The following is a 12,519-nucleotide window of genomic DNA, read 5'->3' on the forward strand; positions in this document are numbered from 1 at the left end:
AGTAGTCTATCACCTTCCCAGGTCTTAAACTATTTCCATACCAAATTTCATAAAAATCCGTTCAGTAGATTTTGAGAAAATCGATCACAAACAGACAGGCAGAAAAGGGGTCATTTTTTTATAATATGTATAGATAATAAACACCTATTAGTAATAACTAGATGTAATGCAAATATTAAAATATCCTCTAACCTAAAACACCTAATTCATGTTTCGACGTACAATGACGTCATACCGTGTAATTCCTGTTAATTCATAGTAAAGGTAATGAAGCGTTGTAACACGTACAATGCGGTGTAGGGGACATGACGTGTATTGTTGGGGTAGGTCCGCACGACATCGCATAGAGTAATTGTGCTCCAGGAATTGAACCGTTTTTTTTTTATCATTCATAATCTGTATTCAATTTTTTTTTACTGACGCTTCTTGATAGTAAGTTATTGAGAATATTAATGCTATAGTAATTATTAATAAATATGTAACATAATTTAGCAATGTTATAACGCGTTGTAAGGAGTGACGCGGCAGCCGGAATGTGCGTGATGTCACTCAGCTGGTGAGACTTTTATATAATATTTTTAAATCCACTGGCATTTATTGTCTGCTACTCTCGATGCGAGTGACACAAACGGCTGCCGTGTTATCCCGCTAAAAAAAAATTATAATTGAAAGATTTCTCGGTTTTTATCGTACTCCCCTAACACCAAGTTTAACAACAAGCATTTAACGAAGATTTGGGAAATAGCGCTGTAAATAAACAAAACACCGCTTTTAACAGCATAGTTACACAAAATGAACTACATTAGCTCAATTTAAACGAACACTATATAACGGCAATTTAAAACACAAAGTAACCAATAATATTTTTAAAACGTTATAACTACGTGGTGCGGACATTGTCACAGCGGGCTGCGGGTGCGCCGGGATTAGCTAATAACTAATACATGTTTGATCCACAGAGCAGAGAATTAACGGTAGGGGTAGCAAGGCGTCGGTTATTGAGAAAGTCAACGGCTGGCGCAGTCAACGCGGAGGTACGTCGGTGGAGCATGCGCTTTAGCTGTAAATAGCGTGCACAAGTAGTGTAGATGCGCACTTTTCGAATTTCGAATGATTCGTCGTCTATAGACGTTATTAGTTTAATAATAGGGATTGCATTAAGGCAGCGAGTATTATGAAATGGTTACGAAGATATAACGGAATTCTCATGCTAAAAGTAATAGCAATAGTAGCCATTCACCTAAATATCAATTGGTATTGAATTTACTAACAGTAAAAAACACCGATAATATGTATATTAATTTTATTTAATAACTGCTGCCTCTATGTTAGTTGTCTACTCTATGTGGTTTGAAAGAGTTAGTTAGTTTGAAATATCATTTTTAAAGGAAACATGCTATGGGCATACGCCATGCATGCGTTTGCATACAAATCTATTAATTTCCATGCACTTTCCATAGAATGTTTTATGTTTGTTTGAATTCTTAGAATTCAGTTAGCTATTAGGTTTAGTTAGAAAAATGATAAGCGCACTTGGAATTATGAATGTAGTTGTTAATTTGTAGTTATAATTATAGAGTAATGAAATGGAAAAGTCCATTTATTTTCGAAATAAACCAGCAGGTCTAATGGGAGTCGTGTATATCATAAGTATATTTTTGTCTGTTTTCGTTCAGGTAATGATGTGTTTGGGTTTGGACACTATTGAAGTTTACGAAACCAATTCTTTTTACTTACTTGGCAAAGTGACCACTACACCTAATGGTAAGTGGAGTGGGGTCCAATAGAATGTCGACTGACGAGAGATGATTACCCCTCGACAGTCGTCACAATTATGCCGGCCTGTTGGAACCGGATATACACAGGCTGATCCCGGAACGCGACACTTACGTAGGCCACTATGACGGGGTTTAACAACCTTGTGTACGGTGAGGATATAAAATATATCCTACCACCAGCATCGGTAGTATTGGATATCTCTGGAAAGGATCTTATATGGATGGCATCACCATTTTATGAAGAAACCTGGCTATTACCATCAGCGGTCTAATACGTTCTATATTTATTTACATAAAAAAATACCAACTTATTTCTTAACATGTTTCATATAAGTAATATTAAGATTAGCAAATGAAAGTGATGTTTAATTTATATACAAAAATAAACGAGACAATATTAACATTTTAATTGTGTATAAGTTAAGTTTAACTTAAGTGACTCTGATATTTATTTCTCAAATAAACGGGTCATTTAAACAGACGCTAATACAAATAGTCTTGAGAAGTACTTACTGTTTCCAACTCTTAAATAAGGTTTTAATTACTTTTGTCAGAACAATGAATATTGTTTGTATTTGCATGATTTTTAAAATCTTAATGGTTTTCCTTTATTTTTTAACAAGGCATGATAAAGTAATGTAATGAGGGACATTCATTTTTTGGCCGCAATGGATCGCTAATAGATACATTATCGATAATTTGACACATTATTTTTTAATCTGTAGCCGCACTTATTTTCAATATTATGACATGAATATTTGAAAAAACTCGTATTCAAAAAAGAATTATTTAAAAAGCTATAATACTGGCTGAATGAATGAGAATAAAACTGATTTTAAAAACAGAATTACGAGTATTAGAAAAATGATACTGGCACGAATGAATGAGTAAACCTAACCGATTTTAAAAAAGGAATTGTTTGATATTATTTTCGTGACCGGTGAAATGCATTGTATTAATGTTGTGACTCGAGTCACGTGTTGCGGTCCTAAGATCCATCTCTTTATTCAGGAAGCTGTGATGCTATGAATAGTGTCTACGTCATATTTGCATGACACAGGTGTCAGTGGCTTGTGCACACGAATCTAATGTACATTTGACCAAGATTTTCAAGTGAAGAACGATGAAAGTTGTAAACGAATATATTTAAAAGTGAAGAAGCTATGAATGAATAAATCATCAAACAACTTACCTCTTGCCCTTTATAGAGCTGATGCTGAAACATTTGGTCTTGAGTATTTTTATATTTTTACTGTATTTACTACGGTTTTTGATATAAAAGGATGAAAAACTATTTTTCGGATTTTATCGTGGTGTTTATATTATGTTACTCTTCCGACGTTTTGAATACTTCGCAGTCATCATGGTCACGGGTGGACTGAGATGTTGGTCGTCCGAAAACTCAAAGTTACAATATCTACCTACATTTTACAATTATAAAATATTTTTAGCGGTCCGATCTACGCAGATTAAGCTCATTGTCTTAAATTCGTCGGGAGGAAATCATAAAATAAAAAAATTGCGATAAAATCCGAAAAATAGTTTCGAAATTCAAATCACAATAAAAATAAGAAATCTAGCATGAAGCCAGAACTAAATATTAATACTGTTAATTATAAAAGTAACGTAAGTTCCTATATTCACCTATAAATAATAACGCTTAACACTTTTGACGGGTTATACAACATTTCCAATTCTACCAACACTAGAAGCTAACTGCAACTAACAAAGAAAACTAATCAATAAACATCTAAGACGTAGACGTCCCAGAAATCCATCCACACTTCACAGTTTATTCACAATTTCATTTTAAAACAAAGGAAAACACATTATAGGTCCACTGGGAAATCGCTATGCACCGGCACAGATTTATGTTCCGTTTGTTACGAACTTGCCTATAATCTGTTTGTTTTTATTGCGAAATGAAATAACTGATTCTGAATTGATTGTTTATTGAGGTTATTTATTTATTAATACAGTTTACATATACAGAGTATGTAATAATGATAATATTGATCCTGTATTATTTACTGTCCCACTGTTGGGCACGGGCCTCCTCGATTACTGAGAGGGATTAGGCCTTAGTTCACCACGCTGGTCTGGTGCGGATTGGCAGTCTTTACATACCCTCAAAATTCTTTTTAGAGTATTTCTGAGTCATGCCGGTCTCCTCACGATGTTTCACCATTAAATGATAATCCTCAAAGAATACTCATATAATTTTAGAAAAGTCAGAAGTGCGTATTATAAAAAAAAATACAGTCGAATAGTGTACCTCATCCCTTTTTTGATGTCGTTTTTAAATTATTAGCTTTCTGTACTCCTTTATATAAACTTTAACTGAGTCAAATCTCATACTCACTGTCCGTGTAATTTGCGTAAAAACGTGTACAAAGATTTTGCTACACATAGATTGCATTATACTGTATTTTATGTAGATTGCATAGAACATAGATAACGACACAAACTAATTAAGCATTATTCGCTATTCGGTGAATTCTATAAGTCATTGACAAGGCTATTAGATTTGAAATACGTAATTAATGCTTTTCAGTTGGTAAAATTGAGTCAGATCGTAACACCGTCTTTACTATAGCTGTTCAACAGTTAATTAGTGTTAAAAGTTTTTCGTAAGGAACCACAATAAATTCAGGTTGACATCAGTTCAAACTGTGATCTAGATATACAATAATAGAATGGTGCTTTAATAAAATTAGGAAACATTTGTTAAAACATCCAAGGTAACACATTGAACTGATAACAGACTGAACGAGTAAATAGTTTCATTACGATCACAATCTTTGTATGTTCGTAAAAATGGACCAATTAGAATCGAGTTTTTTTGACTTGCTTACAGGAGACATATATTGATTGGTTTATTTTCAGGATCATTTCGAAAATGAGGAATTGAAAATGAATTATTTATTTGGAAACGGTATATATTATAATAAACTCAAATATTAAAGACACAAAATTAATAAAATGTAATAAAGTAACAAACATTCAACGCATTCTCGACTATACACACACCTGAAGACTTAACCTCTTTACACCTATTTGAAACTATAAAGCTATCTTGGGTCAAACTGCTTGAGGTTATTAAATAGAGGTCCATAAGCGCACCGGCTGTATGATCCTATTAAGTGGACACTCCCGGCTAATGCATCTGATGGGATGTTTATGGAAGTCGCGTGTATCGCCCACTTACATTAACTGGATATATGTTCGATGGGCCGGAGGTGGAGATGGAATTGTGGGTCATGGCCTCACTTAATTTCAATAAATGTACTTATCATTGGAAATATTTGGCCTGATTTGTGACACATTGCGATTTCTTTATGCTCTTTTGCTGGCCAGTGTGGACTTAAGTTAAATGTATTACGTACATTCGTTTAGGTGCCGGGCTATTAAAAAAAAAATGGCATGCTGTGTAGTTTTACACCTGCAATATACTTACGTATTATTCGTGCATCAATGAAATGGCTACTTTAATATATTTATTTTAAAATTAAAACATAAATTTAACCCTATATTTCCATCTTCCGATAAATTATAACAATCAAATTAATTTTACATATTTTTGCCACCTTCGCCTATCCAAACTCCGCCCCTACACCCTATCTCAAGACATACGTGCACACGTTTTGTCTATCAATGTTAAATGATGGAAAGATCACGTATGCTCTTCACGGACCATTAGTTTTGTACCTAGTTTTAAATGGGATACTTATAAAAATGAGTTCAAATTTTGTTCTGTTCTTCAATACGAATACTGTGGTCTTTGTAATTTGTTCCGGTTTGATAGATAAGGAGTTGGTAGAATTAGTTGTATGGTACTAATTTCAGTAAACAAGTATATAAAGATGTGAAAGCGCAGTGCTTTGTTTATACTTCTAAATTGCATTTCGGATGGATCACGGGCAAATGTAACTGTAGATAGCCGACTAGCTTTTATTTCGGTTAAAGAAAAATGTGATAAGTAGAGTATATAAATATGAGTTAGTAAGAAAGATATTGATTGAAGATAACCAAATATAATATGTACAATAAATGAAGTATGGAAGAGGCTATTATAATATCTTGGCATGGAGAAATGGACAAATTATGTTATATTCTGCTAATTGTAATGCTCAGGTTTATAGTGAGCATGTAACCGGTTTTATCACAGACTTTCACGTTTAGCGCATTTTTTCAAATTATACTTTATCAGCAATAAAATGTAATTTTATGCACATTTTCAAATTGGACAATAAAGGGTCATGTAACAATCTTAAGGTATTAATATAAATGTTTCCTTTGTAGAGGACACATTAAGGTCCCAGAAATATTGTATTTATAGACGATCCTTCAAACCCAAAAATTGCCTCTCCACCTACAATCTAATTTAACATGAAAATTACAAGTTCTTTACATAATTCCTAAATTAAAATTATCTCAAATCCTTTGACGAATTTATTGTTTCGAAAATTATCTCTTTCTCGTTAATGAGATAATCAGCTAGCTTTGTAGGTTAAGTTTATTAACAAATCTGTATGATTACAGGATCGTGCCTCAGTTACGGACATTCCTGTTGGGGAGGTAAGTCTTAATTACTTTTTAATTCCATTACATAAGCCTATATTAGTACAAAATATCGAATTTCGTTTTAAGCCTGGTATACACGAGATAATTCTCGAATGACAGAGGCGAGATGTTGTCAAACAAACTAACAAATTATTTGCCTATTTTGTTTTCTAGTAAGTACTTAAGTGGAAGTCTGGTTATTAGTGAGAGTTAGTAAACAATTCCGTTATATTCTTGACCCTGGCTCGCGAGAAGTTTGTCTCATGTATATTAAGCTTAGCGTATAGAGTTGCACGATTCGTGCCAACTTCTAATTTAATCAGAGGGTTCGGTTGATATGGGTGTCCTGCTGCCTACAAAATAATTGTATACGTCGCTAAGAATTTACAAGAAGTATTAGCGGTTGATCATAAAAATAGTAAATTGACTTACAGAATCCCAGATATACATAAGTATTTTTGTTTTTTTTCCTTATTATATAATCATTATCAAACGTCGTCATTAGTTTTAGAAAACTAATAAATAACATACAGCCGTACATTTATGTGGCTTTACCCATTATGGCAGATACATACTCAATTCCCACTCTGTTTGATCGTGGCAAACCATTCGATTATTTCCATTAATCTCTTTATATTCTATTACAAGTTCATGATACTCTTAAACAAAACCCTTCATTTTGTACTCAACTATACTGCGTATGGAGTTTGATTGAATGTCCTAAGCACATCCTATATCCTTGGAATTCTAGCAGTGTAAATCGTGACATAAAATGTATATCCCCTATATATCACGATAGGCATAGATAAGACTTTATTATTCTCATGAAGATTAGCCGCTTCATTACAACTCGGAAATTTATTGACATCAAACTATACCATTCAAAGGAAAACGATGCAATTTGTTCACTACTAAACCTATGCCAAGATGATATTACTTACAAGCTTGATAAAATACCTCCATAGAGCAATTCCCATTCGCGTGTTTAACATCAAATCTGTTTGGCAAAGTTCAACGATTTTTCGAATGAGAGTTTAAAAGATGAAAAATTTTCTCGTTGTTCAGAGATATTTACATAGAAATCTCGTAACCGTCTTGCAACATTTTTGCATAACTATCCTCAATTACTCTCTCTCTACATCAATAACTATCTAGTAAAGATGAACCTGTTAGTTCCCACAGCAGTAAAATCCCTCCGTATCGCGTCACCATTGCCATTATCGTTTATATTAGTTCCATTTTAATCCCGCGGCTTATGGTTTATTGTGCAATAAACTATTCTTCCACGTGCTCCTCTGCGCAATATTTTATCAATGCGAGATATCATTCAGATCCGGTGGCGTAGTTGAATACAACTTTGCCACTGTAGTAGGATACTCAATGAAGTATTCTGTACGACTTCTGGCCTTAGATTCGATCCCTGGATCTAGCACTACTATGCTGAGGGTCACTTCTAGTTTGGATAAAGTGGTAACTGTTAACGTATCCTGTACGACTTCTGGTATCGATCCCCGAATCAGGTATTGCTGTAATGTCTCAGGGTCTATTCTAGGTTGGATATGGTGCTAGCTTATTATAACTAGTATTTTTTTTAAATTTAACACGGGCTCAACCATGGGTCAACCATGCTACTCTTACATTTCCTGAAGAAAACCCCAGCAAACATCCAGGAATTTGGAACTATGGCCGGTTAATGTCAATAAGCTCGTCCCTCATTGCAAGGGATCGTAACTGGTGAATTGTGTGATGCACCCCTGACCGCCCTTGCAAAGAGGAAAAGTCGACACTATCTATATAATATGTAGATATCTTTGAACTAAGAAATACATTCTACAAATCCGTCTTCTTTATGTTCAAGTTTCCCAGAGACGCTCGTCTTTTTATTCTTCTTTCCTTTAATTCGTTATTATGTAATATCTACTTCTGGACGTAACTACAGTCGATTTAGTTTCTCTCAGTGCTTGTGAGCATCTAATATTCTTGCTCAACTCCTGTTGCTTGCAACGTTTGGCGACAATGCTCGTATGATTTTTCATACGTCTGACATGATAAATATAAGTAATATTGTAGATGTTATGCGTAAAATGTAGTATTGATGTAATTCAAATGACGCCACGTCACCTATCTCTTCTTTAAATTACCGAGCTATTGTTAACATTTATATATATAATACACGTCTTTCAAAGCTCAAAAGTAAGCTCATAAGCATCAGCCCCATAAAGATTAAAAGCTCATCCCGTCACCGAAATTAACCTGATGAAACAATTTCATCACCTGTGACATTAATCCGCTAATGTCAGTCAGCCCTAATGGCACTAATTTGTACGTGACTGCTGTTAAAAATGGCAGTTTGGCGGAAAACGCGATTAGCGTCGCGAATTTTGAGTTTTTAATGAAATAAAATGTATGTTACATGTCATTAGGCTGATTTTGGGATGCTAATCTAGGATTTAATACTCGTGTTGTTTTCTATAGTAATGCCAACAGAACTCAATTGTTAAGATTAGGTAGAATTTCTTTTCGATATTTGAAATTGCCTTTTAAAGTATAGCTACACGGACATATTCAATTAACATTTGAGTGTTTAGTAAGAATCTTAGGGCCGTATTAATTGGTGCAACTGAGTTTCGCTCTAAAATGCAATATGAACCGAGACGCTGGCAAATTCAAGTCAGCATCGTAAGGTCGTCGCTATAACATAAACACATATCAAAAACATCCCAAATGGTATCTTAAATCACAGCATTTTGACAGCTAGTTTTAGTTTTTGAATAACGCCGACTTAGCTGTTAACAAGATCTCAAATGACAACTTAAGCTTTGTTTATTAAATAGTTTAATACATTAAATGTCTACTTGAGATCCTATTCAAAGATGACATTGATTTCTAATACGGCCCTTATATTTGTACTAACTTAACATATTAAATTATCATTAATTTCAGCAACTTATGAGTTAATATTTTTTATTGTTAACAATTAAAAATATTATTTAATAATTTCACAGCGGTATAAAATTAATATCTGGAAAAAAAACCGCAGTACTATTGTACTCATTATTGTTGCATTGGGTTCCAGCTCACGGCAAACGTTCAGGCAAGCCCCCAGCAGCCGCTCCCGACTGGTACCTCACCAGGATACTCCGTCGCATGGCCGCTAACGCTGAAATGGTAAGCAAATTATATTTAACACTTTAAGCGTGCAAAATAAGTACGACCAATTAACAAGGGTTTGTGAAGTATAATGGCAGTTGAATGGGAATAGCTTGATTTGAAAATCATAAAAAACATGATGAGCCGCCCATGACATGGTGGACAGACATTTAAGTCAATTTGACGATTAAATTAGTGAATAGATATAAGACGTATAGCTGCTGTTGCTAAAAGCTGAAAAAGATAAAAAAAATGTATCTAAAATTTATAACAATAAAATTTTAAAATGTTTCTGTTCAGGATAGACTGTATCCTGTATTGAATACATAAGTATTGTAAAACTGTAAGTAAATAATTACTTCTCTGAATTTTTCGTATCATAAAACCAACCAAACAATATTTATTCAAAAAGCTTCAACTTTATTTTACATATATCATATAATAGCACCATCTATATTTTGTGCTCTCAAACTTCCAGAACCGCGTCCAGCCCGAAGAGTCAAAATACGACGATCTCAACGCCATCTTCCAGGTGGACGTAGCAGACGACACTCCCGCCACAGACAGATTGCTGTGAGTTTTATTCATCTTACTCAACAGATGTCACTACTGTCTGAAATACACATAAAGAATTGTCTCAGTAATGCCCTCACAAATTGCACTACAATGTAGAAAAAGCGATCCCGCGCGGCCAATAACAAACTCTTTGCTGTCAAATATGCATTTAGCGAAGATTTCGTCTACTATTCCTAGCCTAAAACATATAATGTAAATCTTATCTAATTTCTAATAAATAGGTATCATTCTTACTTTTCTTATATTATCTATAATTAACAAAGTTATTAAAACCTCATGACACCTTCCAGTAACATTTTAATTATGGTATATATGGTATGGTATTTTCCAGTGCTGTTAGCGGTGAACGTCCAATGGAGCTGCCTTTCAGCAAGAGCCTCGATGCGAAACCAATGATCGATGATGAAGTACTCTCCAAAATGAAGATTTGGCAGATGATGGTATGATACATTTTAGCATTTTGATAATTAAAAATACTTATTTTAACTTAAAAAAAACTTTGATTAATAGTAATATAGGCGGTTAGTCATTTTAAAAGTAGTCTTTTAAATATTGTTACATTTTAAGTGAAAATCTATACAACTTGAAATTAAATTACTTACAATCTTATTTGATTATTATTTCGCTGGTTCACTATTACAAGGTTCTATGTTATATTTGATGTAAAAATTGGATTTTATATATCACATAATTATAAGTATTTTTCCGTGCAAATTTCCCATAATCCTAAGAGATAAATAAAGAGGTACCCATGAATTATTAGCTCTTCTAATTTGTACCAATATAATTTTTTTAATCTCTTTTTTGCAACATAAGTAAAAATTAACTTAGAACCTTGTAATAGTGAGTCCCTATAAACTATATCTTGTTTTCTAATTTATTTGGCGATAAATAAATCACTTATACGTCTTAAAATATTATAATTATAATCGATAAATAACCTACAATTATCTATTTTACAGAGAGAAGCTCCCGAAGACAAGTGAATAGTAAATATGATAACCCATGACTGATGTTATTCTATCAAAATTGATTTATAAAACATTTAATTTAACACAATATATTGTAATTAATACTCTGTAAGATGTTTATATAGCCAATAGCAAGGCTGGGTTGCGATTGGCCATAGTTTGTATATAGAATAAGGTTTAAAATGTGCCATTCCTAAAATATATTATTTAAACAGGGGATTGTGGTTTTATTTGAAGCGAAGAGAAATGAATTTTCGTTTCGTAAACTTTTACTTTGAAGGTTCGCTTATTTAAGTACGTATTCGTCCTTTCTCATAGAAACATTTAAGGTTATTTACCTTAAGGTCCATTTTTCATACATTTTGTTTCACCTTTAATCTGGGTAACTAAACAAGTATTGACAAGTAAAGAATTTAAATTCACGTCTAGTTAGTGATAAGTTCTCGCAGTTGAAAGAAAAACGTAAAAATAATTAATATGCATGGATATTTCGGCCTTTAAAATTTAATACGACGAAATTTTAAAGGCCGTGACTAGACGTGAATTTAAATTCTTTACTTGTCAATACTTGTTTAGTTACCCAGATTAAAGGTGAAACAAAATGTATGAAAAATGGACCTTAAGCTATAACCTTAATGAATTCTTGTTGTGCATTATTATATTATACTGTTATATATTCTTTTTTAAACCTGAACGGCTAAATTAGCCACCTGCACCTGATGGTAAGTGGAGTGGGGTCCAATAGAATGTCGACTGACGAGAGATGATTACCCCTCGACAGTCGACACAATTATACCGGCCTGTTGGAACGGGATATACACAGGCTAATCCCGGAACGTGACGCACTTACGCTGACCACTATGGCGGTTTTAACACCTTGTGTACGGTGGTCGCTATCCGGGCGGATATATCCTACCACCAGAAATATTCAGTCGTGCTAATAGGAAATATGCTATAAGTTTTTAAATTTTTCCTTACATTTTTACATTTAGTATCTCTTAGGTACATCTTACATAAAACATCGTAAATTTACTTAATTACTTATATTTAGAACCGAGCGGATAGTATCTAATGCTTATGTCCATTTAATTATTATTTAGTACAAGAAAAACAATTCACTAAGGGTCTATTATAATTTAACTAGCAATAAAAAAGGAAATTTATTCAAAACATTGTCATAAAAATAACATAACTTTTTGTTTTGATATATTTAAGAATATCAAAATGGAATTAGTACAGTCTTGAAATAAAACTATCTAAACGGTTTTTTATATTATAATTTTCTCCAGACTTTTTGAAGACTTTGCAGCCTTCATGGTCAGGTAGCAGATGGAGGAGTTGGTCGTCCAAAAATTCAAAAGTACAATATCTACCTACATTTTACAATTATACAAAATTTCATTTTTTTTTAGCTTTTACAAATATGAAGAAACCGCGAGAAAATCATTTTTTTTTTTATTTTATTGTATTACATTCGCGTA

The 12,519-nt window shown here is 33.2% G+C and overlaps 1 protein-coding gene across 2 annotated transcripts in view; it reads left to right on the top strand.

The window, feature by feature from the left end:
* Positions 1 to 11,255, top strand: part of LOC115447790 (neuropeptide CCHamide-1) — a 31,346-nt gene extending 20,091 nt beyond the window's left edge. The window contains exons 3-8 of one of the 2 annotated variants that reach the window (XM_030175021.2): positions 960 to 1,034; positions 6,321 to 6,356; positions 9,418 to 9,509; positions 9,970 to 10,064; positions 10,399 to 10,507; positions 11,030 to 11,255. In XM_030175021.2, the coding sequence (XP_030030881.2) occupies positions 960 to 1,034; positions 6,321 to 6,356; positions 9,418 to 9,509; positions 9,970 to 10,064; positions 10,399 to 10,507; positions 11,030 to 11,053 (431 nt within the window). In that variant the 3' untranslated portion in view covers positions 11,054 to 11,255. The remainder of the gene's footprint in view (positions 1 to 959; positions 1,035 to 6,320; positions 6,357 to 9,417; positions 9,510 to 9,969; positions 10,065 to 10,398; positions 10,508 to 11,029) is intronic. The other variant, XM_030175029.2, reaches the window with a different exon arrangement.
* The last annotated feature ends 1,264 nt before the right edge of the window (positions 11,256 to 12,519 follow it).

Source organism: Manduca sexta, chromosome 21 (assembly GCF_014839805.1).
Source record: "Manduca sexta isolate Smith_Timp_Sample1 chromosome 21, JHU_Msex_v1.0, whole genome shotgun sequence".
Lineage (NCBI taxonomy): Eukaryota > Metazoa > Arthropoda > Insecta > Lepidoptera > Sphingidae > Manduca > Manduca sexta.